This window comes from Thermoascus crustaceus (assembly GCF_041956765.1).
Source record: "Thermoascus crustaceus strain CBS 181.67 unplaced genomic scaffold VTN00scaffold_4, whole genome shotgun sequence".
NCBI classification, from domain to species: domain Eukaryota; kingdom Fungi; phylum Ascomycota; class Eurotiomycetes; order Eurotiales; family Thermoascaceae; genus Thermoascus; species Thermoascus crustaceus.
In genome coordinates, this window is record NW_027192530.1 from 1,888,112 (window position 1) to 1,916,009 (window position 27,898).

The window sequence follows — 27,898 nt, forward strand, 5'->3', positions numbered from 1 at the left end:
CAAAGACAGAAATGGCGGTCATGCCCAAATTCGCTCAACATGGCATTTGATCGACTGATCAACTGATACACCCTTGGTGTGATGTTTCATCTACAAAGTCATTACCATGGTCGATTTCCAGTACACACCCTTGTGGATGGAAGGGAGATAACCTCAACACCATACAACTACATGTCCCCATAGATCACTGCGGAAGATATTAAGCAGAATTTAGATGAACTAATGAACTACCCCCGCGATCCCACTGGTTCAATCCCTCATCTCACCGCTTCTTTCCTGTTTACCCTCTCGTTGGCGTTTCTAGCTTGTCGATGAACACCTCCGAGGAAGGGAAAAAAAAAGAACAGACGGGATCCCACATGCGGCTCTGCCATATGCAAGAAATCAAGAAATCGGTAGGTGCTTTTTCCGCATGACCTATGATTTGCAGTTGCGGGCCGTTTCACCGCCAGATTGCATCACACACCGTTTACTATCTGTGGACCGAGTTGTTGCTTTTTTCTTGACAGTCCGGAGCAAATAGGCGTTGAATTTCCCTCAGGGACATCCCGCCCTATCGTCATCCCCTCCGCGAAAAGGACCCATATTTTAAGTTCAGCGGTCCTGTTGCGTCACCGCAGTCCCACCACAGTCCAGAACCTTTCCAAAGCACGGCATACTGCATAAGTTCCCAGAGAAGTTGGTTTGGGCCCGGGGATTCCAAGTCCACTTGGTGCGGCCCAAAGTTCCAAGTGCCCCAGTTCCGGGAAACGTGGGGGCCGGCACACCTCCATGCTTCAGGGGCCTCTTAAAAAGATCTAGAACCCACCTTGATTGGGTTCCGGACCTTGCAAATCACCGCATCCAAGAACTCTGATGATACCACAGCGCACAGCCCAGACCAGAGCCCTATTGCGAAACTGTCAATCGTCTTAAGAAAAAAACTGGCGGTCAACAAAAGACTGCTCCATATGGAACATGATTGAGTGATGCAAAATTTCTCTTATTCAACAGGAAATTCATGGTTGGATGAATACATCAACAGCCTGCGACTAAGTACCTATCTTCGGCAGCCTTACAGCGCATTAAACCAAGTTAACTAATTGGATCTCTCTATTGATTTCTCCGCGACTACTTCTCTTCTCTGTTTCCTTTGCCACCTGCTTGTCCTAAAGACATTTCTGGCTAATAGACCCTTGTCTGCGAATTGTCGCATGCAGCCCTACCCACGGACGGAAAAACGTCGAAAGAGCCTCAAACATACCTACCTAGGTTAAGCAGGTACCCATCACCGAGTTGCAGTTGCATCCTGTGCCCGTTCACCACCAGGCTTTCATGATGGATTGTTTCCATGTATAGTGCCATCAAAGTTTTTCAACGTCCCCCATTACGTTTTCCTTCCGCGTGATCATCAATGTGCGGGCCAGAAGGCAGTCTTGGAGCAACACGTATTGGCTGGTGATGCACACCTAATCTGAAATATCGGCCGAAATGACCCCGGGAAAGAAGGATATCTGCGGCGTCTGTGGTGAAGCTTACTCAGCACAGTGAGAAAGAAAATGGAGAGTGCCCGGAAGAGAGCACGGTTACCCTTTTTGACCAAACCTGCTATCCCCCAGTGTTCGGATTTCTAGGCCCAGGAACCCGACATCGGTACCGATGTACTTATTGTTAGAACATAGGTAGGTACAGTACTATCTACCCGCGGTCACCCCGTGAACTGAATGCTTTTGCCGCATGCTTAGTCTTGGGCTAATCTTTCTTTCAACCGCTTCAACCGCTTAATAGCATCTTCAGCTAATCCAGCTAGCCGCAATCGAATCCACTGTGGTTTCCGCCGTCTCGGGATACTTTCCTCTCGAAGAGCTTAACTCAGAATTGAGAATCAGCATCTCGTACTGGTTGATCATTGGCACGAGCCATTCAGCTGCAAGCTGTGGCTGAGCTTAAGGTGGCAAGTGACACCTACTTAGGCCTAGCTGCGTGATGACGTGCCAAGGCCTCAGCTCACCACTCGTCACAAATCTTCTTGACCTGCACGATCTTTCAAAGGGTCCCAAAGCAAACAACCAGATGTCACTTTGGTGCAAGTTTGGGAAGAGAGACAGTTGGCATCAGCTCGTCGAGCATTTCCTTTCTGACCCGCCCCATTTCTATAAATTGGAAGATTCCATGCATATCTGGCTTCAGTATATCAGGGCATCCGTTTTACCCACCTACAGCGTTTCCGCACACGCTAATAAGTCCGTCACCTTTACCAAGCTCCTAATCTGGATTAGCCTGGATGGGCTGGATTTTTCCAGAGGGGTCCCTAGACCTGTTGGGTACCTAGTGAGGATGCTATGCTCGGAGTGTATCTCAGCCTTGGGTCCCGATCTTGGACTATTTCATACGGGCCACCTCGAATCTCCAATAAAGTACTCTAAGAACATAGGGTACTAAAGTAACTAATGCAGTCTTTAGACTTCTGTCACCCCTTTCACAGACGAATCAGGTCGACGGCAATGGAGAAAGCATCCTAGAGCAGCTGAAAGGGTCTGGGAAGCCCACAACCCCCCATGCCCTCTGCAGCAACTATCGTGGCGCAGTGCTTTAGCGGTGCTGTCTTGCGCTCATCAGATCTGCATTGACACAAATCCGTGTCCTCCGGAGATCAACCGAGACCTTCTTTGGTTGAGGGATAGGCAGATGGCAAGAGCGCTAGTCTTGCCGAAGTTTGTCTCCGCAAAAAGAGGTCGGGAACATATGCCGCGATCGGAGCAGGATCGACTAACGGAGGTCCAGCCTACGTCCGACTGCACTGAGAACTATCAGCCTTAATCTAGGGTAAAGCTAAGCCTTGCGAAACATACTTGATAGATCGATCGATCTCAGACAAGCGCCTATCTCTGATGGCTAGTTGCAGGAACACAGCCTAGAGCTCATGCGTTATGGAGAAGTACAGAACACCCATAGGGTAGTGTGCCATGGCAGCGCTGACGCACGTCTCCAGAAAAAGGAATATAGGGATTAAAATTTGCAACGTTGGTACCTAATCCAATGAGGTATATGGTCGTGTTGCTCTAACAGTGTCTTAACGGTGGCAACAGGCAAAACCTACCTTTTCACAGGCGACCTGGAGACAAAACCTACCCTTGATGGACCAATCGCAAACCTTGCAAATACCTCTAACTACTGCTGCAGTCTAGGTACAGCCCGTCATTGGAGTCAAAGCGACTAGCCGGGATTTCGCACAACGGTGGATCCAAAGAACCAGATCTATTCCGAGATCTGCTGAAAGCCTTTATATGTGCACCCCATACCTTCCCCCATAACTTGGGGCTGTGTACAGGATGAGCCGCAGGACGAACCGAGTCAAGAATATGCTCCACTGAAGTTGCCCTGCTGTGTATGAGGTATTACAGAAGAATTATCTGAATTTTCACCCTGGAATCCCACTTGTATAGGTCATTTGTCCTAATTGCGGGATTATTAGGCTGTGCTTTTTAGGAGACTTTCTCCGAAGGTACCAATGGTCCTCACCGCAGATCCCTTTTGACTTGGGTCGGAGAAATTCCGGGAGATTTATTGCCGTATGTTTTATTGGAGGAGATGGTATGTGGCAGATCTGAAGCTAATAGACAATTGATAGAAGCACCTGCCTTGTTAGTTGGATTGAACTGATCAAGCGAGAAGACCCACCGCCCTCTACAGGAAGCATATAAGCATCTCGAAGTGGTACTTCCCCCGCGTTCCAAATATCAATTCCTAAGGATTCAAAGCCAGTCTTATTCGACTCTCCTCATTCTGATGCTATCTGACCTGTCTGTCTAGCCTGTGATATACTACAATTCGTATGTGTGCTTCTGCCCTAAGTCTCTTGCGTCGTTTCCTGTCCCCATCTTACCTTTCTGCAGCTGTCACGTCTAGACCCACTAAGACCCGTTCCGATTAAAATCCTCATTGACAATCCGTATGACTGGCTGCGAAGAAGGTTCTGACCATGCTGGAAATGCCGGGTAAGTCTTCGTACAACGAATCGTGGGTAGTCCAACACAAATAGGTGCTTCCGGTTCGATGTGGTTAGGCGACAATTTCATCTTCACAGCTAACATGACGCTACTTAATACTAGATACAACGCAAATATAGACGGCGATCAGGAGGAGACTCTTAGAGGCATCGGTGATTGGATTTTGGAAAGTACCCAATATCACACCGCTGATCATCCGCAAGAGATTCCTTTTTCGATTGGCGACGACGGCAACGGCGGACGCGACGATAACGGCGGAGACGAAAGGCATCTTTTGTCATAAGGGATATTACATCAGTGACAGAGATACGATACGACTGTCGTTACCGTCAAATACGTACGCAAGTCTATACGCATGTAGTTTAGGATATATATCAATTCAGTCATATCATCTACTACTACTCCGTCCGAACGACAACGCTCCCTTCTACTGTCGTGATAATTTTTACAGCGCAAGAGAAGCAGACATGGAAGGATGTCAAGGACCGGGGAGTGAGGTTGTTCTCACTGCAACATGGAGGCAGCTACGAGGTATTTAACCTTCGAGTCGTATTGCGTTCAGGATGTTCAGTTTTTACCCCGGCTGTGGTCCAACTATGCCTCTAGAATGACTACAGAGTGGCGTATCAAGGTGGAAACTGCCACACGGGAAAGGATGATATTGTCACAGAGTGCATCGTATAGGCCCAAAGGGCCGCATATGGCTCTGGGTCCGTGGTGATTATAATTACCCTTGAGATGCTGGTGCGAGACTATATGTTGAACCTCAGACCACTGAAAGACCTTCTCCTGTTCCTACATAGGTCCTTTTTGTGGCAGTATGCGTCTGAACAAATGCGCGTCAAATACTTCGTGAAGGAAATGCCTGTTTCTGAATAGGTCTTTTTAGAAGGCCTTGGAAGCTTCTGAAGCTGCTTAGGTGCTTTCATATGCATAAATGTCCACAGGCTCTTAATGTTGTCTATTTTCTCTAGGGCCAGTTTGTACCGCTTTCCAAGAGTGATATTTTTGGAAGAACCTCCAACTGTCAAGGATGGTGTTAAAATGACCCCCCAAGCTCACACCATATCCAACCACTTTGCCCTCCCAAGCGTCTGCGCTTCTCCAGGACAAACAGAACTTCCATCCTCATTCCAACCTACCCGAAGCCATCTCCTTGTTTTTTCTATATGCCAACGATCGCTGCGGGAAAAGAACCAGGTCAGCTCGTATAGGATGCTGTTAATCCACCAATGACCACCTGTTTCTCTCCGGTCAGTTCGAGGCTCCACCCATATCAATAGCAGAACTTAAGAGGTATGTAGGCCAGGTAAGGTAGATAACTTACCAACTCCATTAACAAGCTGATACCTCGTATACCCAGCACTAACCACCCTATCCAACCACTGTTTAACAACCGTCCCTCTTCGTACCCCAAAGAGCCAGCTCTTCGCCACCCCCCTCGAACTCTCGAAACCTCGCACGCGGACCCTCGCCGCACACTGTCACAGTACGACCCATTGTCGGGTCAACCTGTCTCAATTCGATCTTCATCGTCCTTATATCTTCTGTCCTAAGTATGAGAACCCAGGTATTTGGCTCAGCGATGGTGGCGGCTGATCTTGAAGGTGGCAAGAAGGCCAGGTAGCATTCAGTAACGGTCGCAGCTCTCATTTCAGAAGCATTCTCGGAAGGTTCGTAAATTAGGCTCGGGACTCCGGAGTGCCGCTGCTTGGACGTAGCGGGCGAGTCAGTGGCACGCTCGTCGTGAACGAGCCACTCAGGTGGTTACGACATGAAAACATTTTTAGGTACTAATGTTTAGTACCAGTATAGAAGTGATGGTAATTGTAACGGACTGAGGGTGAAGAGTGCTTGAGAGTGACACGTGTGCTTTGTTGACTGCGGTGTCACATGATGCGAGTAGTTGGGCGTGTATGGGTGTTTGATAGCGAGGTCCTGCGGCTTATTCACCTGTTTTCTAAAGAGTACTTTTGTAAGACTAAGGTACGGGATGAGTAAGGCCTTCCACCACAGATTGACCGGGGTGCTTCCTGAGTATGTACCTTATATTAGGAGCGGTACTGTATGTACTAGATCTACAAGTGTTCAAATGAGCTTTTTTGAATCCTTTATTCTTCTTTTCTTGCGTTGCTTTGCATATATATAGATAGCATTTCATCACGTGAGAGCAGAACGCTGTATGTTATGTACGTTTGTAGTATCAAGTGTGTTATCTGCAACTACCAAAGAACAATGCTGGAATTGAATCTGTACCTTGTTCCCCGCTGCAATGTCATCACAAAAAGGGGATATCAAAAACTTCACATGAACTATGTTAATCTCGTTTCTCTACATCAAATGCGCCGAGGTGCAGTCCTTTTCCCGCAGAGAGACAAGGGTGCTGGACCCATCAACCAGCAGCATGAGAGCCTCAAAACCGTTGTTGGACCAGATTCAAACCGGGGCAAATGATCAACATGTGCGTTGCAAAACACATACAGCTACTAACCGGGCTGGATTAAGGATTTTTTAAACGCTCCGTTCGCCTGGCCTCTTGGCAGGTCTGTTAGATGCACGAATAACAACATGCATACTGTACCCATGGAATTCAAAGTTTCCTCCAGGGTACCCCGCAGTGCCTATAAATTCCTGTTATGGCATAGTTTGGAGACGCAGCCTTAAATATAACTGAGACGGCCTATAGAAAACTTTGGTGAGTGAAAGATAGCTAGGTACCACTGGTACTAGCATCTGCGAGGTACGTACTAGCGTACCAACTTCCACTATTCAGTTTCAATTCTTATTTCTATCTGGAGCATTGTTCTAATTTAGGAATGTATCATACGGGTTACAAGGGGGTGTGTGTGCCCAGGGTGGCATACTGGAATACATCACCTATACTCAAAAAGGTAAACGGTGACATTGATTCGGATTGGGAGTGACAAGGGACCTTGATTACGCGTATGACATGCGACTGACTTTAGTTCCCGAGATTCTGGGGTCGGAACGGCCCTGACAGACAATAGGTTCCACCGTTCAGAGAAGGGATGCCTAAGGGAAAGCCTTGGTACGTGAGCCAACGGTTCCCCGGGTGTGAACCGATGAGTGCATTTATTGACTCACTTAGTACTAGATAGGTGTTAGGTAAACTTTGAATGCGCCTTGTTGTGGGATCTCGCTGGATCTTGGGTTTAGGTTAGGTTTGAGTGGTGGGTCTCTGTAGAGTCTGTTTTTTGGGGGCTAAGAGGTTTCAGATGTTGTTTTTCTTTTGCTTTTCTGTTAAGTTCTGACTAGATGCAGGGAGATACCTTACCTAAAACGTGTGGAAACGTATCGATTGTTCGAATCTCCCTTATGAAGTGCCAGGGTCGCGCAGGGCAGAGTTTGAACAATGAACTCCAATCCCTCTTGGATAGCGACATTGTGAGCGATTCATCAAACATAATACTGAATCAAGTTTTACGCTCATACCATTGTCAAGATAGCACCAATGTCTCTGTACTCGCACGATTATCACGACCGCATTCGATGTTGGTGGGAATGCACGCTTGGTCCCATGGATAATATCACAGGTTTATCAGGTTTATCCAGGAGTCAAGCCGTACCCCTGCTAACCCAAACAAACACAACCGTTATTTGACAGGGAGTTTGCTGCATGGGAGTCCCAGAGCTCATAATGCTGGCATTATGGCTGAGATCCGCATTGGGTCCCTTGGATCCCTTGCAGAATGCCCTCTGGGAGAAACTCTAAGAAGCCGTTGAAACATGGAAAGCTTAAAGCTAGAGTGCTCTGATCCATGGCTAAAAAGTCACTATGTTCTATTTAGGCATGCCTTCAGCATCCCTGTCCTAGGATTAACTTTTTCTTGATGGACTAGTAACTGATATAATCCACACCGTGTTGCAGCCCGTGATGATTGCGCAGGGAAATGCACCTTCAGAAGACATTCCTTCCAATGGGTATGCTGTACTAGGCGCGGGAATGCACCGTAGCGACATGAATACATGAGAAAGGTCCCTAACCGAATGCAAGTACATACAATCTCTATTACTGGCTAATTCTAGCGAAAATTATGCATAAAGCTACTGGTCAGCGATGACACGTATAGCCTGCCTTCCTTTCCTTTACTGCATATTCTATCTGCGCAATTCACCTCACTCGAATTAAGCTTTTATAGAGGTTCTTATTTACTCAAGTGCGTCGTTGAAATACTATGCTCCTCGCTGCTGGAGATTGTTCCAAGGTCCAGACTCGACATTTCTTTGTAGTCGCGAGACACCTGGCGCATGCGTTCTGTGCAACCACGGAAACAAGCAGTCCTATCAGAAGCCTGGATATGGGGTTTAGATCTCTGGAATATACAAGTTGTTGGATGTACTGCAGGTTAGACCCATGGTTCACGCTAAGAGCACTATCTGCAAGCAGTTCTTCCCAGCCGTCCTACGTCGGTCTCCCCTTGGAACCCATCGATTTTGCAATCCTATTCTTGACTCATCACCGTCATCATATGCGATAAGCGGATTTACTACCAAAAAAAGCAGCTTTGGATATCCAGTGAGATACCTGTTGAGCTGTCGTGATCTTTCCTGGTCCCTTCGATGATGCGGGAACCAGATGCGAGGTCTCTGTTTGGTTGGAGGCCTTTTCCTCTTCGCATGGTGGAATACTCCACGGCTGTCCCGACGAGAAAAGCAAAGATTGCAAACTAGGGAAACCCCAGGATTAATCCTGGAAAGCATGTCATCACCACTGAGGATAGTATTATAAAAAAATATGCTTCTGTAGGTGGTGCCTACAAGGGATATATTTTTTTAGAGTTCCATGGTTTCGTTTCCTGCTTCTTGCCCATTTCCAGCGTCCGCTTGCGCGGTTCCGCACGGGCGGTGTGCTAGAGCTAGGGTTCATATTCAGCGAAAGTGCCCGTGTTACAGTTTTATCGAGTGCCTGATTCCTCTCTTCAGATTCATATTTTTTGGTTTCTCAATCTCCTTTCAGAGAAGACCATCTCCGTTTACTCTTTTCTTTAGTGATATCCTTCGTTGTCCATGTGCAGTCCCCTTCCCTCTAGCCTCGGCAGTATAAGGTCATATCCAATCCAGCTTTTGCCCAGTTGCCCTCCACTTCGTCCGCCTCCGGATTCAAACCCCATACAGTCATTATTAATGACGCATTCGTCTACCAGGTCCTAAGTACATCTATAAGATCAAGTTTTATCTTTTTTTGTTATTCACCAGTGGCATCTGGTGGCCTCCCTGCAAGCGCCTACACTTACCAACGATATCTACAAATTTCAAGACCTACCAGAGGCCTTTTTATCATACGATATTCAGAGATGGATTCTGATCCCTCGTCCCAAGATCAGGTATCAGAGAGCTCATCTACACATTCGCATGTCGGGAGTGAGGGATACCATGAGACATCCAACTCAAGTGTTACGACAATCGTTGAGCAGCAAAGCGGACGAGTACGGCAGGAATCCATCCAGCACGATGACAATCAAATATCCCAAAGGGATCTTGTTATTGACAAAGATGGCAACAGGTTCGTTTGTAGTAACCCTTAGGTGGTGGAAGATTACTGACGTTGAATCAAGCAGATCGAGCACTTACCATCCCTCTAACCTGGAGGGAATAGGATCGCAATTTGTCGACCACAATACACTGCCATCGTATTACCCTTCTTGCCTTGACAGTCTTCGCCAAGGAAAGGGCAGATTCGATGAACAACCACGGAGACCTTCAGCTCCTCTTGTTGCCGCCTGGACTCACAGCTGGACTGCGGGTGAGGTTGAAAAAGTGTCCAAGTCATGCAAAAGAAAACGAGATGGCGGTATCATCAAGGACAAGAGCGAGGGATCTCCTACTGCTTAGTCCTTCTCCGGTACGATGATATGAAAGCGTTATGCTACAGCGTCGATTCTCTTCCGCTCTACAAATGCGGAGATTCACTGTCATGTCCCTATTGCCTAACGCTCCCTTGTTACTTACATATATTTCTGTGATTTAAGAAGTTTGCGGGAATGAGAACAGCGCATACACGTTACCCTACATCAGAGTTCTATCTGAACGCCGACTAGAGAGCGTGTTTCTGCTTTTTGACATACCGAAGTGCAGTTATGAAGATTCTCCAGAAGCGGCTTTCTCTCAGTTACCTCCGCAATTATAATACGTCATGACCTTGTTTCGCTTCACTACCTATCCTGAGAAATTTTTGTTGAGCTTTCTCTTTCTTAGATTGTCAAGAAAAGCCTCAAATCTATCTATTTTACCGCTGCCTTGTACGGAAATTCTGGATTTGTTTACATTATGAGAGTTCTGAATCTTGGTGGAATATATCTGATGATGTCTGTCTTATCACCTCATGCTGTAGCAGAATCGCTGCACCGAATTTGACTTCGCTCAGGAGAATTGAATTGGACTCGATCCATGCAGGGCTGTTGCAGGACACGATGCCTTTGGGTCAGAAACGCCTTTGCATCAACGCTTCCCATTTCTGCGGCCCGTTGGGGACACGCCAGAAGCTTTGCCTTGCCACCCTGTGCCAAATCCTTTTGGAACCATTTTCTATTCTTCACACCGGTCAGTACTGGACCCTGTGCTTCACAGTGTGCAGCAGTATTACAGTTGCGGTGGCGGCGCCGATACTGTATATGCTTAGCCTGCCGGACAACGGACCGTGCCAAGCTTAAGGCGCCCCAAGCTCTTTGTTTCAGGTTCCAGTTCGGCCCGTCCCCATACCTAGCGTTGGCGATATGGCCCCAGCGGATTAACCAAATTGATTCCAGGCCTGGCATACATTGAGGCATTGTTGTCCCGTTTACTGAGCTGTTCCTATTATCACCAGCCATGATGGATGAAGTTCACCCCGTATGCAGGTGAAGTCGATGGTGAAACAATGGCATTGTTAATCTTCGACAATCGATTGGGGATCTCTGCATTACATGACGATCCTGCTCGTGCTGGTGTGGGTCGAGTCCCTCGTGGCGTGGACTGACTTTACCTTCACCGGCCAGACTTATCACGTAAGAATGTTCCTCCATATCAACAACTGCGTACTCCGTACGATAGTGTCCTCATGACCTGGCAGTCTCTGCTTGCCTGGCTATCTAGGTACCTATCTACCACAACGTCTCTGTACAGTACCTATCTACCTAGGGAGATGTCGTCTATTTGCAGTGCCTCAGCCACAATGAAATTATACTAAGAGCCAGAAAGAAAGAAGTAATCCTGGTGTGATATGCGGTGTTACATGTCATGTGTCAGAACGCAACTGCAGATGCTATTTACTGTGCAGTACTCGAAGAATTGAGTACCTAAGGTGGTTTAACCATCTTGCTATCCGCTGGGCAGCTCTCCGATTCGGAGGGGCCTGTCCCCCTACTGGGAGGTTATGGCCTCAAGACAGCAAGCAGCCCGCCCAAGGTGGAAGAGAGGAGCGGAAGGGGGCTGGGCAGTGAGGTGCCCGCTGTGCTCTTTGCAACAAAGTGCCCTGGATGGAGCGATTAGCAACGGCGTCCACAAGCTTCAGCTGTACGCGCTTCTTGCGATCCTTAGCTAAGCTAAGATGGATGTGACCGATTCACGACTGAGTTGGATAGATGGGCTTGTGGGCTTCCAACCAAGTTGGCTGGCACGGGACGGGTTGAGTCTTACCACCTGGAGAACGCCGAGGCTACCCGGGCGGCTAACAGCAGCAGGGTGGGTCGGGATGCGGAAACCTTTTCCTTCCAGCCTATCTAGTCTAGAAGGTAGGTCTGCAGTATGCAAGTGGTATCAAATACAGAAGGACTGGATAATTGCAGCCGGTTTGTGAAATTTTAATTTCGATTTCGGGGATTTTTCTTTTCTGCCATGCTATGCTATGCAGACGCATGCACTTCATGCTTGGGATTGACGTCCTATGTTTGTTGCTTTTTTTTCTTCTTCAGATGTGTTGTATTAGTATATTCATTATTATTAGAAAATTTCATTTCTTGTAGCTGTGATGCATCTTAAAAAAAATGTTCTCTCGAATGGAAAGGACATGATGAGTTGTGACTTGAATTAAGTACCTACTACTGTCGTTTCTGCTGTGTCAAGAATTGAAGTAAACATCTACCTAGGTATCTCTGCACCCGTTGGTGTAAGTCCGCAAAATGTTCAAGAAACATATAAATTAAAACTCAAAAAAAAGAAAATCAAATAACTTTCATTTCTATCAAACTGTTATTTATTACGTTCACGAATCGTTTGTACAACACGAATTCTGATGATGCAGACCGGGGCAAAACAGTCTTGGCGCCCCCTCGCTCTCCGCCCTCCAAGCAGCAGCGCTCCGTACGGAGCAGGTGTGTGGAGGGCGCTGTTGGCTTCTCATGTTGTCGCGCATGTTAGGTACCTTATCAATATTGTCCTGGTTACCAATAACTGCTCCTGTGGTTACTTACCTGCTTTTCGTGTGTTCATCTAACTGGAAATCCCGTCCAGCATCCATCCGCGCCCTCTCTGGCCTGCTGAGGTGTCTGCAAGGCAACCACTACCTCCGATCCAAGTGTAGGCGGACCGTACACCGCCACTTTTTTGGGACTGCAAAGTGTTTCAGGTCCAGAGTTAATGAACGATAGACATTGATGGGGAGGAGCAATTAGAGAGGAGAGGGGCAGCGTTGAGATCATACTCCGTAGCTCGAGTGTAGCAGGCGGTCAAGAACCATGATGGCCCTCGTTGTCGGGGATTGATCGACGGGAAGCAGTAGCTACAGGTACGATTGATGGAGTCAATAAATGATGCGCATGACGCCGTTGGCTTTGTGAACATCTAGACGCACCTACATAATATTATAGGTACCCATTACCCTGGAGCAGGATCGTCCGTGCCCGCAGAACTGGACGGTATCGAGGGAGTATTAACAGTCCGAGGTGCAAGTACATGTACAGGCTCTGTACACTGTAGTTGATCAGTAAGGTTGTGCAAGAAATAGGTACTTACCCGGAAGGAGCCGATGCTAGTGTTCTACTTCTTAGCACTGGTCGCCCAAGCTCAGAATGTTTGGCTATGTGGAAAGCAGCTTATGTGGGGAGAAGGGCGAGCTCATGGAAGCTGGAGCTGGAGCTGGAGCTGGAGCTGGCCCATAGCGTTGCGACGTATGCCGCAGTCCTATCATCGCTGCCAAGGGGAAGAACCGTTCTGCTATGAAGATGCAGGATGGATCAGGCAGCATTTTAACGTCTGCAATGCAACTCTATGGACGCATATATGGCACGCGTGTGGCTTGCTGCCCTCGCTTGGTCGTTGCGGATGCCATGTCATGCGTCTGGTCAAAATGGTAGCGGAGGTCGCCGAGACTGGGCAAATTTCCAGTGCGCCTGCGACGCGTCATTTCTTTTACCCGGCCCTTTCGTCGCGGATTGAATGAATTGAGTTGGAACAGGCAGAGTTGGCGTTGGCCGTTGATGATACTCCCGTCATGGCCATCGCCTGGAGGACTGAGGACTTTGACCGGGCAGAAGCGGCCAACCGCAGGGGTGGTGAGGCTCTGCGAAATCGTCATGTGTGTCGAAGAACTTTTGGTGTCGTCGCTAGTCACTGATGAGTTGGCACGCGTTTCAGAACAGTGATCTGCGGACGGGGCAAATCGGATGGGCCGTCGAGTCAGTTAGACGGGCAGCTCCGTTATCCTGCCCAGGCTCCCGACAGGCGATTCGAGTCCCGAGACAGGCGTCAAAATGGTTTGCAGTCGAGGGACTGGGCATCGCCAGATGCTGCCCGGCCATTGTTCTTTTCTTTACCTTGACGAGAGTACGGAGTACTGTATGTAGATGTACAGTAAGTTACCACGTGTATCATCATTGGTCGATCTATGCATGCCCCTACCAAGAGAGTACCCCGCATGGTCGGGCCTGTTCTCGTTATATCAGGTACGGTACGGCGCCTTGCCGTCATTCTCGTCTGTTTTTCCACGGACGGGCTCAACAACGGAGATGAGCGAAATCCGCACAGATCTGCTCAGCCAAACCGTCATCCTTCACCCGTCTTGCTTATGAAGACAGAAGCCGATGCGCGCGCTCCCTGCAGTATTACTGCGTACGTTACGTCCGAATCTTGAGGTTTACCAGCCTCACTTCTCCTTGCCCTTCTTCACCCGCATCCACCACTCGCCTTGTCATTGGGGGCTGGACGGCCTTCAACGCCTCGAGGTCACCAGCGCACACAACCTTTGGCGGCCACCATGTCGCTTGTCGAAAGCTGCCCGTTGGGCCGGGCAGAGTGCAGGCAGAGCTCAGGAAGCCCATATGTACCATCGTGCATCCCGTCGCGTCCCAAGTACTCGTGTACTTCAACACATTCTCCTCAGGTTTAGAGTGGGTGTTCCGGGCGAAGCTGTGCTCCACCCGGCCACTATCACCGCCCCATCCTCCCCATATAAGTTTATCGCTCCCCGCGTAGCTTGTGCTTCTACTTCCCATACCCCAGCATCAGCGGATCAGACAGGTGCTGAGCTTCATCGAAGACAGCGCTTTGTCTGTTCCTTCGCTGAAGCTCTCCTTCGGACACACCCCTCATTATCCTGTGACCCCGTTGCCGTGCGCTTGCCTGTTGCGCACTCTTTTGCCATCTCGCTGTTCTTGTTGGATATACCTATTGCTCTTGGTTCACTAGACTGTCTTCCCTTCGACGATTCGGCTCGTACCCATCGACGTGACACACACAAAGCCCACCATGGGTTCATATTTTGACGGAGATGAGGATATGAGAGACCCAAATGGACCAAACTTGTTGCTCACAATACCCAATGGAGGGTATCCTATTTCTGACTCAGTGTCTATAGTGCGTGTTCCCATCCACCCAGATGGAAAAGCTGACATATGATCTAGTCGACATCTAACTCCCTGTCACCAACGGTTAACTACGCTCCGTCGAGTCAAACAAGCCTGGAGTGGAACTGTGAGCAGAGGGAGGCTCTTGAGTTGGGAGCGGCACAGAACGATTCATGCCCCTCCGGCACCGACCCATCAGACCTCGCTGGCATCGGAATACCCTCTCCCAACCAGTACCTGACTGATAGTCACCGCTCCTCTGCGAGCGGATTACTCGGTGAACTTTCCATGTCCTTCACGAACCCTACTACGACTGGTATACATATTCAGGACCCATCTTTACGTCCTCATCTTGTCATCCCTAGCGCCACTGATGATTTTTCACCAAGTGTACCGGAAAGGTCGGAATTGTTAAACCGTATTGATGTTATCCGTTTTGCTATTTCCAACGGTCGCTTTCCAGATGCCCGGATGCGGGAGATGAACAGATATCTGGCAGGGATATCTCCAATAGTTACTAGGCCGTCAGAAAGTCTTCATCCGCCAACCGATTCAAGACAGCGAAGCCAACCGCCCACTCCAGGTTCCCCTTTTACGGACACTTCAATATCACGTCTCTATTGCGTCTTCTGCAGGTCTGGCAAAAAATATGGCACGCGGGGGGCTTGGAAGCGGCATATAACGTATAAACATCGTCACTGCTCCCTCTTCCGTTGCTACTTTCATTCATGCAACTGGATGAGTTTCCGACGAGACAAGGTGCATGTGCATATCAGAAAAGAACACGACCCTCGCATCACCCTGACCCGTGACCAGATTAATGCTCTGGAAATCCCCTTGCCGCACCCAGGCCACTGTGATTTATGTAACCGCTCCACCGGCTCGTGGGATGACTATTTCAGATGTCTTGCTGACCACTGTTGTCTTCCCCCAGAGCAGGAGTCAGATGATAACAATGGTCTAGGGGCCAGACGACATGGTGATGGTGGAGGAGGCGGCAGCCATGGGTTCAACGGTGGATTCCCTCCTGATCCAGGTCCGACAGGCTTTGGAGGTTATGGTGCGCCATATGGTGGAAACGGAAACGGTTCCGCAGGTGGCTACAGTTTGGGGGCCAGATCTGGAAACTATTTCACCTATTCACAGCCAAATTATACATATGAGAAGGCTGGTGTTTGCAAGACTGCGTCCTGCTCTCCTGAAGCACAGAATTCAATGAACAAAATCGATGAACACATCACTCAGCCACAATCAAGCCCGAGCGATCGACAGGCTCGCCAAAAGAACAGCTTTCCGGGAACGCTTTCATCTGAGCTTGACCATCCTTCAGCGCTGCCACCTGATGGCGGTATTGCAGCTCCACATCGCGACCAAAGCACTTCAAGGCTGGGCAGGATGGTGGGCTCGGTGCCACCTTCAGATGCGATGAGGCCTGATGAGCAGCCACATCTTCCAAAAGCACAAGACAACGATAGAAAGCGGCACCGCAGGGGTGAATCTGACATTCGGCCAAGTGAGTGCAGGCGATGCGGTCACATCATTGGCTCTTGCTCTAAGTGCGACCCCGAAACACAGACCGCCGACTTCTGCCATAACTGCAGGGACAACTCGCCCCAGCGAGCTCTAGCACGATTGGCTTCCTTCCTGACCAATTATGATCGGTACCAAGCCTTCACATGTAACGTACTGCCCAACGGGACTCAGAAAAGAGATGAGATCTACGAGGTGGTGATGAGCATCGACCGAATTGTCTCGTCAGCATTCTGCTCTTTGAGTGTCACAAACGATTCTCAGCCACATTCAAAGGTGCAGCTCGGGTGGAATGTCCCTTTCGTTCAAAACGCTGTAACCTTGAGGCCAAAGACTGCAGTCTGCGATGTTGTCTGCAAGTCACAGTTGGGAGCAGAATCAGCAGAGATGATGAGGGGAGGTAGCAAATGGGCATTGTCAAAGGAGGTTGCCATCTCGTTATCTGACAGAGAGGCTCAACGTCTGTTTGCGCCTCTTATCACCATTCCTCGCGACAAAAATGTTACAAAACCGGGAACGTCCCAAGATGAAGCCATGGTCTATCCTCAGCTAGACATAGTGTTCTCGGCATCCTCTCGTCAGATGATGCCCGAACCTTGGCAAATATCCTGGGAACTTTTGCTTCTACGCGATCACATCATCCTTTCCTACTGGAAACAGCTATTTGGAGAGGAATGCGTAGCCGACCTGTCTCTCTTGGATGCGTTCAGGAGCTGCATGTGGGTTGACTTTTGGCCCGAAGCAGCGGTGACAAACAAATCCTTCACTGTTGAGTCCGAGAGGTTCCTATCTGTCAAATCAAAGTTAGAAGACGGTTCGTCGCTGTATCTTCGATCCTCGATGCAGCAGATGAACGGTATGTTTAATTACTGGTTTCGGCTTTATGCGATGCAATGCTTGCTCCATTGCGACGTTTCTATAGATGCCCTCAATGCCGAACTGGGAATTCCTAATACCCGGGCAGCAGACATTCGAAAAGATGCCATCAGCTCCAAGGATGACCATCATAGAAGGCTGTCGGCATTGTGGACAAGGCTGCGCGTCGTCACCACACTTTTGATACTCCAGATGAGTGTTGCAACTCAGCACACAGACGTAGAAGGATCTGTTGACGAGCATTCTGAGGAATACACTCTCGACAGCCGAAGCCTCGCTTTCTTCGGAACATCTATTTCTCGTTGCGTGAACAAACATCTTCCCTGGTTCCGAAAGTCAATGAGCGTCATCACTGACCATGCACATTCTATGAATAACTTCGTTCATGGTCTTGCCTCCTTCGACCCTATCACTGTCCTGCGCGGTCATCCTGGTCTAGAGTCTGCTTCTTTCAAGTCTCTGACGATGAAGCTCTGCGATCTTGTCGAATGTCCCATCACCATAGAATAGAGGTTTCTCGAGCTTCTGTCTGACGTTACCGGATGTCCGGGATGGGTATCGACGTTTCCCCCACAGTTCCAGTCGCCGATCACATCTACTATCGAGGACAGCTGCCGTGGCTCCGGTATCTACTATTAAATGTCTGCAGTTTTGTCTGTTGCTAGCCGATCGTGGTACCTTGCGCGTCAGGAGTCCAGCACGCACACGAAGGCTGATTCTCGCGCGACAGGGCTTATGGTCATGGCTTTGAATTTTGATTTCTGCTTCTGCGTTTGTTCTTCTTGCATATCAATCTTGATGTTTGGTTTTTGCGTTATTTCAATCTTCGTTTCTTGTGAGTTCTTTTCTTTTCCTCCTATTGTGGTGTCTGCCTCGATTAACGGATTGGGTAATCAGTAAAGCTGGAGATGGATATCGATTGATGGATGTTTTGAAGTGGGTGTTCTCGTTTCTGTGTCTCTATGTCATCTTTTGCTTTTTTTTGCTTCCTTTTTACCTGGCTATTGCTTCGCACTCTTCCTTCTTTCCTTTGGGCGTTCGGAGTTTACGGTCAATACGACTGGGAGACCTACGTACGTATCCTCTATGTTATCTTATCCGGTATGGGTTGCAGTTATGAGCCCTTGGTTATGAACTTCCGCTTAGAAGTTCTCGGCACGAGAGACTACGGCTACATGTGTCATATGGGTTTATGGTATGGTATACAGGCCACGGGTCACGAGCGATCAACATGAATGATGCAATGTCTTATTATGCGCGACGATACCCGACACCTCATGAGAGCTTGAGGTCTTTGACTCGTGCTCTCCACTTCGGTTTCCTTATATATACCCTTGTCGTTCTTGAAGGCGTGGGAATTTAACCGAGCCATTGTTTGATTGCAATGTGTGCACCTGCTCCTGCGGGCAGGATGTGCTTTGGCATCAGGTACAATATGATTCCGGGACATGAAAACTATGGTGTGTAATGAAATTGATGCTAATGGGTGTATAGTACAGTACGGCGGTACATTTAGATCGATAATGCCCACATCACCTTGCATTTGTTGACCGGTTATGATTTATGTTTATTTATTTCCTACCTATCTTTTTCGATCTGTCAATTTATATATTGTTTAAGTCTTCCCAGATTTCGACTGCATCAATTTGGCTGCATTAATAGCAACTTCTGGCGTGTGAAGATCACGATTCTAGCTGCAGTCCGTGTTCGTACTGTATATACATACATCACTGTACAGTATTGTGAAACTGTATCAATAACCGGATCAATTCAGTTAAATTCAGTTAAAATGGACTTGAAGAAAAAGACTCCTCTGTAACCAGCAGAATCACACACCATGCTGGGCTTCTTGGTTCTTTTTTTTTTTTTTCTGATAGAAAACATTACCTGACATCGCTCCTGCCTTGGAACCTTGAAAGGCGGGATGTGATTGGAGCCCCTTTAGAGCTAGTGCTGAGTGCGGAATAAACAGCATGTCATGTGAGATAAGATCGGAAATGAACCGAGGGAATCGGGCCGATGGGCTCCCGTGGTTCCGTCCCGACCAGGGGTGGAGACGTTTCCGCAAATAGTAATACCTGTTCTGCCAGTAGCATCCTGCACTGGTGGATTTGATTCAGCGCAGGTGTTGTCCATAGTCATACTCTACTATAAGAGAATCCAGTAGGCCGAGCGTAGATGCGGTATGCATTGTGTACAGTAGATCCATCTTTTCTTCAAGCTACTCCGTATATCACATCGTATCACGTCGTGTCCGACGAACCCATCTCTTTCTCTTCCGTATCGACGTCCATGCGTATACTCATGTCTATATGCAACAATGCAAATATATATGCAGTGAAAGAAAACATAACCAGTCAAAAAAGCAGCAGCCAGAAATCAGATCAGTTCAGGTCATATGCAACTCATAAATTCGCGACCCTCTTCTCCCCCTCACCCTCAGCCTGTGCCTTCTCCCGCGCAATCTTCTCCGCCGCAGCCCGATTCAACCGCTTCCACATCTCGATCCGCCGAATATTCCCCGCGTTGAACGTGTCCACCCACGCGGGATCGAACTTGGGCAGCCGTCTCCCCGGTTCCCCCTCCGCAGGTGTCCCCGCGAGACTCCGTACCTTCTCGAAGTACTCCTCGAAGTGTGGGTTCAGGACGGTGAAGGCAGGGCCGTCGCCCTTTTCGGCGATGCGGTCTGCTTCCCATTTCTCCTGTTCTGCGATGGGAGGTAGTTGGGCTTTTCCGGCTAGTACGCGTGCCGCGAGGACAGCTTGCCATTCGAAAACTTTGAATGTGAATCCGGCACCGAGCTGGAGGAAGGAATAGTTAGTAAGGGTTGTTAAATAGTCGTGGTGATAGGAACAGGAAGGAAGGTAGAAAAGGGGCGGGATCGGATAACGCACAGCTCCAACAAACGTGAGAGTCGGGTCTTGCCGGTAGAATATATGCAGGTATAACCCTGGGACGCGGTTGTTCCTTATCTGGATGTCGGGCAGGAACGGCAGCGTCCAGGTGTACCCGGTTCCGAAGATGATGTTGTCGACGTCCGAGATGGAGGTTCCGTCCTCGAAGAAGACAGTACGCTCTCCGTTACTGCTGGAAACATGTGAGATGGGTGGATGTAGCTTTATCTTCGGGTGTTTGAACGCTTCGTCTCCGAAGTACACGTTGTATTTGCCTCGCACGACGGCGTGGATGGGCGACTCGGCTATGTCGAGCAGGCTGACGGCCGTGTCGGCCGCTGAGACGGAGGCACCAACGGTGATGACTCTCTAGTAGAATCATTGTTAATGGATCGCAGTAGAGTGACCGGGAGCGAAGAACTCACCTTTCCTCGGTATCTCTCTGGATCTCGGTACCCCTTCGTATGCTCTACACTGCCCGGGTAGGCTTCCGCGAACTCTTTCAAACCTGGTATACGAGGGATATAAGGCACACTGAAATGCCCCGACGCCACCACGAGCGCATCAAATGTCTCCTGCCACCAGTAGTCGTCTGGACCGTCCCCCTCTTGCCGTCGAAGGGTCAAGATCCATTTGTCTGTACTCGGATCTTTCACTGCTTTTTCCACGGTTGTCCTGTACTGCACAAGATCCTGATACCCGTTGCGATTGAGCAGATCTTCGACATACTGTCGGATGACTGAGTGGTGTCGAAATGGCGTATCAGGGCCGTGGAGGTTAATAGAGTTCTTCGACCTGATTTCTGGGATGGGCTCCTGTGAGTAAGCCATGACTGCGGCGTCGACGTTCGTCTCCAGCGCCGCGTAGACCGGAGTATCTGTGAAGCGATGCCTGGATGATCGAGGCGCACGTCGAGGTAGCGACTCCGGAATGTCGACCGGTTCATCGGCCGTCCGATCGGCCAATCGATCGAAATCCGTGAGTCGCGGCGGCTCATCGTCATCATAGATCCTAGAAATCGACCGGGGTTCAGCAATTGATATATACATGGACAGACGGACATTGATAACAGTGTAAACATATAGTATAGCCTGCTTGCTGGGAGGAACGAAAAGGAAAAAAAAGAAATACACACCAACAACCCCCCGCCTTCTCGCGCCGCTCAAACACGCGGATCACATCAAAGGCCTTCTCCTGCGCAAAGGCATCGACGGTGATGGCGCCGGACGGGCCTGCGCCGATGATCGCGACGCTCTTGACCTGGCGCATGATGCTATATTATGTAGGATAGACGCTGGCCCGATAATCACCAATGGCCGATAGCAGAGCTGCGGGATGATGCGAGAGACGAAGCAGCATGGTGACGACGCGGTGATTATGCTTAAGAGGGACGATGCTTTGATCGCGTTGCGTCGGGTATCGGGAGCGCATCTTCCAGATAGCGCAAATCACACCATCCGTTCTCCAGACCTCGTCATCCCACATCTGCTCGCTCGTCAGCGCCCGCGAATCAGGATGTTCATCGGTGCTCTGTGCGAGCACTGCTTTCTCGAGTCAGTTCCATGGACGCCAGGATGAGCAGCAGAGATAGGTACTGTACCTGGTACCTGGTACCCACCTTTAAGTGACATACTTCCGCATACAGCAGCATGATGAACAGCAAACATGAAGAGGACAACGTATCTCTCCATCCCAGTGATCAAGAGAGGGGATCTGCAATTCTCCTCGTCCTGATCTGCAGATGAGAGGGATCAGCGCGATGATGCTGCTTCTCCATCCGTGCGCCGCCTGCGACTCCAAGCCAGAGCTCCCGACTCCACGAAGATCTCGCGGGACTTGCTCACGACCAGCACATCTGCTTTTTCTTGTACTCTGTGCCTCTGCATTCATCCTCTGCAAAGAATTGATATCAACATTAGGTATCCGATGGTCGTCCTGCACAACCAAGATCAGGTTGGGTTTCGAGGACGAGACTGGTGCAGCCTCCCGACAGATGGACCTGCCGCTCGGAAATCGCTCCGCTGGCCGCCCGCCGGTCGCGCCCGAGATCGCCGTGGAAACCAGAGGCTGCAGGACGATACGATACGACCATGGTTTGTCGGTTTATTATCATTTGGGCCTTTTTCATGTATTCCTGTTCTGTTTCTATTTTGTCTGTCAGATTACCCTGCAAGTTGCAAACATTCCTCAGTTAAAGTATTACAATTCTAGTACTCCAAAAGACACCTAGCAATTCTCAATCCATTATCTCATCTGCAGTCATGGCAAGGGAGCTAATTTAGATCATACATGCTGAACATATCAACGATCTGGTTGAGATCCCCACAGCTCATCACGTTAGTAGTTTACCGGTACCAGATATCCTCCATCTCCGCATGGTAGGAACAAATACTCGTAGAAAACCCCATGACCCGTATACGCCTCGTCCACCCCATCTCCAATACTCTCCTTGGAATCATAGTGGTAGGAATCCTTGCGAGCGGGATACACCTGCGTCCCGATATCCAATGTCCTCAAATTCCTGCCGCATACTCCACGAGCTCCGCCGTGTCCTCGTCTCCTGTCCTGAGATCCTCTTGCCCCAAAAGTCGCAGTCGAAACGCTCACCATCATACTCCGCGAGCAGACTATCAAATGTGCCTTCAACCCTCCCGTCCCACAGGAATCTCATAATCCCTGTGCAGCCCGATCCGGATAACGGGAGCGTCACCACGGGACCGGTCGACACCCCGCCATTCGAAGAAGCATGCTTCCCTGTTGTCGTCGTAGGTTGGGTTGAAGACGCGCCAGGGGCGGTTGCGCATGTAGAGGACGCCGGTGATTTCGCCCAATTGGAATTCGCCCCAGATGCTGGTACCCTCGAGACAGAGGAGGATGCCCGAGTTGGATGTGTCGGGTCCGTTGGCGTCGATTTCGTGGAAGCCGTTTAGGAGGCCCAAGCTAGGCGTCTTTGCAGGTTCCAGCGTGACAGGTAGATGCATGTCAGCCAATTGTTGCTGCTTTAAGGGCAGTTCACGCACACTATGTACAGTACAGTACATACAGTACGGTGAAGAGGAGCTTATCTTACCGAAGGGTTGTGGACTGAGAACTGCTCAGATTTAATTGCAGGCTCCTTCTTGACCCGTCGTGCTGCGGTAGCATTGGTAGCATCTTCCCATTCCTCGTTCTTTATACATGACAGACTGGACCGACAGATTCGACTACTATGGCTAGTTGAATACACGGTAAATTTTGGCACATCGTTTTCGGGCCTTGAATATGGTCTTGAAGATGGCCGGCCAGTTCGGCATGCTTCCCCATCTTTCTCTTGTATTCCCAACTTCGCATAATAATACGACCGGCCATCCAGAGAGCGCAGTGTGACAGCAGTCGAATCTCGCGTGGTGTGTCTATAAAATTACTTTGGATACAACTCAAGCCCGTGAATTACTATTGCCCAACGGCGGGCAGATTCGATTTTTTGCATTACGTGTCCAGCATCCAAGTCAATCGTGTAGACATGTTCGAGAAGCCGATCAAGGGGACTTGGAAAAGGTATTGGCTCCCATCCATTGGCCTTGCTGGGCATTTCCTGCAATTCCTTGATGTTTTGATGTGGCCTCATCACCGGGGTAGTGGATCCCCTGCCCAGGGACCCGTGGTCTGTCAGTGATCCATCGATACCATTTCCCTGGGAAAAAAAAGGGTCAGTGTTGAGCAAAGGAGATGCTTTATGTCACCAACCGTTCGTGTGCAGATTCCATAGTTCAGCATGACGCATAAGCCAATCCAGCGACGGATGAGGCCAGGCATGGAGACATACAGTTCTGGATATTCACTTCAGGACCAGAAATATGTCGAGTTAGATGGCGTTTGAATGTCTTAGATCGAAAATGGAGCCTCTCTAGTGAGTGCAAGGCAATACAACATGATGTATATCAGGCGCTTGGGGCAATCTGAGATGTGTGATGTTGGAAATACAGGCTCCCTCCGAGAGGGCCGATGAGACACCTGGAATCCTGTTTGAGGGTCTTTGGTTGGCGCAAGCTGAACCTGCGGCGCAGCTCAGAGGACCAGCACCATGGTTAGGGCTAGTCATTTCGTCCAGAGAGTAAATAGAGAGCTATCTCGCAGAATCAGTGTTTGGTTCTATACTAACCCACTAGAATGTTGTTCTCTCGTACCTAGCTCAACTGCCCAACAAGGCCATCCTCCCTGGCTCCATAAGCCCTGTACAACAGTAAGGTTATAGTATCCGTTTAACTAGATGCGGCGCATCTAGATCTAACACTCGTAGATATGGAAAGTTCCCTCCCAGCTTCAGAGCACAACAGTAGGTTAGAAGTCAGAGGCACTTACTAGGTAATTTGTGTGGCCTAATTCTCAGGTCCAACGCAGCAAAATCTCTCTTGTTTCCACATTCAAAACCTACACATTCTCCAACTTAAGCTTTCAATCCTCCTGCCCTCTTCCATGTACCCAGCACATTTTGAGAAAGCTATCAAATAATCCAGGAATCAGCATCATTCCCCTTCTTTTTTTTGTATGAACCCAACTACACATTGCTGAGGCAAACTCACCCATCATCCACATTCCACGAACCTTTTGCGCATATATGGGGTCAACCTGCTGTATCTTAGTTACGTCCGCTGTGAGGATAATTCTAAATCCAGAGACACGCCTAGCTCACAACCACCCCCCTTCCTTGAGCTGTTGTTAAATAAAGGCTTCTATAAATTGCGGCTACGCACAGATAAATGGACACTGTCAAACTCTTCCTGAATAGGACAACCAATCAACTGTACTCTACTATCTAACCTACTTGCCTAGTGTAGTGCAGTCGAGCACCAAACCCCTTGAACACAGTTCTGGCTTTTGAACAACGCAGCAGCTAGAGAATATAAGATGCTTGAGCACACTACTAAAACAAGAAAAGAAATAAAATGAAATAGAACTGTATCTATTAAAACATTAAATTTTATTACAAGAAAACACACAAAAGCAAAGGAACAACGGAACAAGATTAAATAGCTAGAGATAACACAATATCAGAACTTCAGTGGCAACCTCATATTAAAAGAATATGAGGAAAATATAATAGCAATAGTTAAAATCGCCTTCTTTCATAGTACAATGAATTGCAGGAATATTGAAAGTAACAAGTCAGATCAGGATTAATTCAACTAAGCTTCTTTTCTAGGACCCCAGAAATATAAATTGAAATGATTGACAGGAACAGAGACAAACCGCTCATCTAAGGTCCAGATACACACAAGAAATATTAAAAAGAGGATGAACGCTCCAAATTATTACGTATACTAATCAAATCAGCATTGGCAAACAACGCCGGCCAGTCAAGGCAAGTGGTCCACACATTCACCCGCAAAGAAAACCAAATTATCCAAGGTCGAGGTCAAGGACAAGTCCACTGTCACCAATCATGCACAATCTGCTCGGTCCGATGGGAGTGGAGCATGCTACAGGTCTTATGAGGATGAGGCTGGGATAGAATGGGATGGTCACAAAGCAAGTAGGAAAGCAGCGGGAAACAAAAACACCTGAAAATGAACATAGAAGAGAAAACATTTGATTCGTCTAATACACCTTAGAAACCGAACGAAACCGAGTGGATAAAAAAGATGCGTGACTCCCAAACTGTTTGTTAAAAAAAAGTGTAATAAAAAAGTAAACTGGCCATCCTTGTCCTGTTCGTTCCCATCACGAAATTTGAATCAAGCAAGCAATCAATCAATCAGAAAATAACTGGTACCGCTGCAATCAATCTTTGCGGGCTGGAATGATTATTTTCTTTTCTTTCACTCCTGGCGAGTGCGCTTTGCGCCGTGAGGGTTCCAGGACCCGTCTCCGACTCCTTGGTTCTGGGGGAAGAAGCCCGTATTAAAATTTGCGTTAGGGTTTTGGAAACCACCTTGACCTGGCCGAGGATCATTAACACTAGGCCTCTTGTCCCCCATTACCGGAGGAGGAGCGGGGATGTGGACTAGCCATACCTTGCATGCCCATGTTTCCACCCATGCCGCCCATCATAGGGTTCATACCACCGCCCATAGGATTCATTCCCATCCCAGCCATGGGTCCCATCGTGGGCATGCCCATCATGTTGGGTCCCATACCACCGCCACGACCCCGCATCCCACCAGGTCCGCCGCGCATGCCGCCACCCATCATGTTGCCGCGGTTGTTGAACCCGCCATAGTTCTGCATGCCTCCCATCGGCGGCTGGAAGCCACCGCCCATAGGACCGCCTTGGAAGCCACCCATTGGACCGGAATAAGCGCGGTTGGCGTTGAAGGCCATATTGTTCATGCCGCCCCGGTTGAAACCGCCGCGACCGCCACGGAAACCTCCCATGTTGTTCATACCAAAGTTCATGTTCTGGTTTGCCGGTGAGTTGAAGCCAGTAGCTGCTGCCCGCGCTTGCTCATTCTTGCGCATAGGAGCATCCTTTGGCAGGGTGCGGAATGGGTTAGTGTGAGGGTTAGTGTAGTTGACGGTGTGCTTCCTCCCCGTCTGGCCAGTTGCATTGAACTCCTCGATCTTGTGTTTGGTGGCGGTCGCAGCCTGCGGAGTGGTGAACTCAACGAATGCTTGCCTGTTAAACACACTTGATTAATAACAGTAACCAGAGATCCCGAACCTCTCCGTGTCTTACCCTTTACTCTTGCCATTCACTTTATGTTCGCTGAAAGTTACATCCTTGAGCTCGTCTTCGCAACCAGCCTGGTTGACCCAGCCGCGGATGTCGTCATCCGTCGTCCACCAATACAGGTCGGAAACGAAAAGCGCTGTGGTAGCATCAGGATCGACGGGGCGCTCATCACTCTCTTTGCGCTTCAATCCTTGCTGAGGGGTTGGGGTCTCCTGGGGAGCATTCGTTGTGTCTTGATGATGTGCGGCATCTGTACTTGGGGCATGTTCATTGCCATTCGCGGCTTGGCCATTCTCGTTACTGTATCTAGCTTCTCCAGCACCATCATCATGCGAAGCACCATTCTGGGTGTTGTCTCCGCCTTCATGATCCAGCATCAAATCCTGGTCGTCCTGCTTGTAGTCTCCATGCTCGTTTGCATTGTAGCCACCTCCGTCGCCATAGATATCAATGTCAAAGTTATCATCCTCAGCGGCCATGGTGATTAAATTTGGACGGGAGTCTCAAGTGAGAATGATTGATTGTTTGATTGCGATATACACAGGCCTTTTCTTCTTTTCGATGAGTCAAGGAGAGTAGTACATGTCTGCCAGCACATGACATTCATTAGCACCAGAGAAGCTTGGTTGACATGACGTGACGATTCAGTAGTACGCGCCGGGGATAATAGCGCAACCCATGATACTCCTGATGAACAGCAACCTTCAAACCACACCGCGCGCGCAAGACCTCAAAACTCGGGAACAGGGACAAGAAAAAGAAAGACCAGAAGATACGTACAATCCAGACCGTTACAAGGATCCCAAAAAGGAACAGGTATTTTCTTCACTTGATCTGCGATCTGACTTTTGCTCTGCAATGGAGAAGCGGACCCGACTGCCTTTGATGGCAAGTACAGGTGGTTATTTTGGAACTTCTTTTTGATGAGACGAAGAGAAGATTATTCCACAAAAGATTTTGCGGCACCGCTCGAGCTCCTTCCGCCACAGTCAGGCAGGGAAGAGACTTGGCTAGAAGACAGGGTTCTGACAGGAACTCTCCAAGATGTGAGAGCAGAACAGTTAAGAAAATAAGCAAGAGGTAAGTTAAGGGTGTCAAGTCAAGCTTCCAAGAATTGTGTTCCAATCCAGGCAGTAAGCAACAGAAGCTCAAGCCCAGTCTTGTTATCTCTCTCCCCTG

At 48.9% G+C, this 27,898-nt stretch overlaps 9 protein-coding genes across 9 annotated transcripts; 4 read left to right on the forward strand and 5 right to left on the reverse strand.

The window, feature by feature from the left end:
* Positions 1-3,933: 3,933 nt before the first annotated feature.
* Positions 3,934-4,272, forward strand: VTN00DRAFT_7258 (uncharacterized protein; the record flags this gene model as incomplete). Its single annotated transcript, XM_069433985.1, has 2 exons — positions 3,934-3,977; positions 4,092-4,272. 2 exons carry the CDS (start codon positions 3,934-3,936, stop codon positions 4,270-4,272), a joined length of 225 nt encoding a protein of 74 aa, XP_069287312.1.
* A 918-nt stretch (positions 4,273-5,190) lies between these two features.
* VTN00DRAFT_7259 (uncharacterized protein) lies at positions 5,191-5,642 on the reverse strand (the record flags this gene model as incomplete). The annotated part of the gene is made up of 3 exons (XM_069433986.1): positions 5,191-5,229; positions 5,317-5,354; positions 5,402-5,642. The coding sequence occupies 3 exons, from the start codon at positions 5,640-5,642 to the stop codon at positions 5,191-5,193; spliced, it is 318 nt and encodes a 105-aa protein (XP_069287313.1).
* A 3,662-nt stretch (positions 5,643-9,304) lies between these two features.
* Positions 9,305-9,842, forward strand: VTN00DRAFT_7260 (uncharacterized protein; the record flags this gene model as incomplete). The annotated part of the gene is made up of 2 exons (XM_069433988.1): positions 9,305-9,513; positions 9,569-9,842. The coding sequence occupies 2 exons, from the start codon at positions 9,305-9,307 to the stop codon at positions 9,840-9,842; spliced, it is 483 nt and encodes a 160-aa protein (XP_069287314.1).
* A 3,349-nt stretch (positions 9,843-13,191) lies between these two features.
* On the reverse strand, positions 13,192-13,500 carry VTN00DRAFT_7261 (uncharacterized protein; the record flags this gene model as incomplete). Its single annotated transcript, XM_069433989.1, has 1 exon — positions 13,192-13,500. The coding sequence occupies one exon, from the start codon at positions 13,498-13,500 to the stop codon at positions 13,192-13,194; it is 309 nt and encodes a 102-aa protein (XP_069287315.1).
* A 538-nt stretch (positions 13,501-14,038) lies between these two features.
* On the reverse strand, positions 14,039-14,565 carry VTN00DRAFT_7262 (uncharacterized protein; the record flags this gene model as incomplete). Its single annotated transcript, XM_069433990.1, has 2 exons — positions 14,039-14,405; positions 14,507-14,565. The coding sequence occupies 2 exons, from the start codon at positions 14,563-14,565 to the stop codon at positions 14,039-14,041; spliced, it is 426 nt and encodes a 141-aa protein (XP_069287316.1).
* Positions 14,566-14,669: 104 nt separating this feature from the next.
* On the forward strand, positions 14,670-17,683 carry VTN00DRAFT_7263 (uncharacterized protein; the record flags this gene model as incomplete). The annotated part of the gene is made up of 2 exons (XM_069433991.1): positions 14,670-14,777; positions 14,825-17,683. 2 exons carry the CDS (start codon positions 14,670-14,672, stop codon positions 17,681-17,683), a joined length of 2,967 nt encoding a protein of 988 aa, XP_069287317.1.
* Positions 17,684-17,812: 129 nt separating this feature from the next.
* On the forward strand, positions 17,813-18,536 carry VTN00DRAFT_7264 (uncharacterized protein; the record flags this gene model as incomplete). The annotated part of the gene is made up of 3 exons (XM_069433992.1): positions 17,813-18,008; positions 18,076-18,246; positions 18,382-18,536. 3 exons carry the CDS (start codon positions 17,813-17,815, stop codon positions 18,534-18,536), a joined length of 522 nt encoding a protein of 173 aa, XP_069287318.1.
* Positions 18,537-19,578: 1,042 nt separating this feature from the next.
* Positions 19,579-23,048, reverse strand: VTN00DRAFT_7265 (uncharacterized protein; the record flags this gene model as incomplete). The annotated part of the gene is made up of 9 exons (XM_069433993.1): positions 19,579-19,974; positions 20,068-20,436; positions 20,493-21,078; positions 21,203-21,299; positions 21,378-21,608; positions 21,701-21,802; positions 21,939-22,134; positions 22,417-22,557; positions 22,728-23,048. The coding sequence occupies 9 exons, from the start codon at positions 23,046-23,048 to the stop codon at positions 19,579-19,581; spliced, it is 2,439 nt and encodes an 812-aa protein (XP_069287319.1).
* A 2,817-nt stretch (positions 23,049-25,865) lies between these two features.
* On the reverse strand, positions 25,866-27,198 carry VTN00DRAFT_7266 (uncharacterized protein; the record flags this gene model as incomplete). Its single annotated transcript, XM_069433994.1, has 3 exons — positions 25,866-25,984; positions 26,061-26,662; positions 26,723-27,198. The coding sequence occupies 3 exons, from the start codon at positions 27,196-27,198 to the stop codon at positions 25,866-25,868; spliced, it is 1,197 nt and encodes a 398-aa protein (XP_069287320.1).
* Between the last annotated feature and the right edge of the window lie 700 nt (positions 27,199-27,898).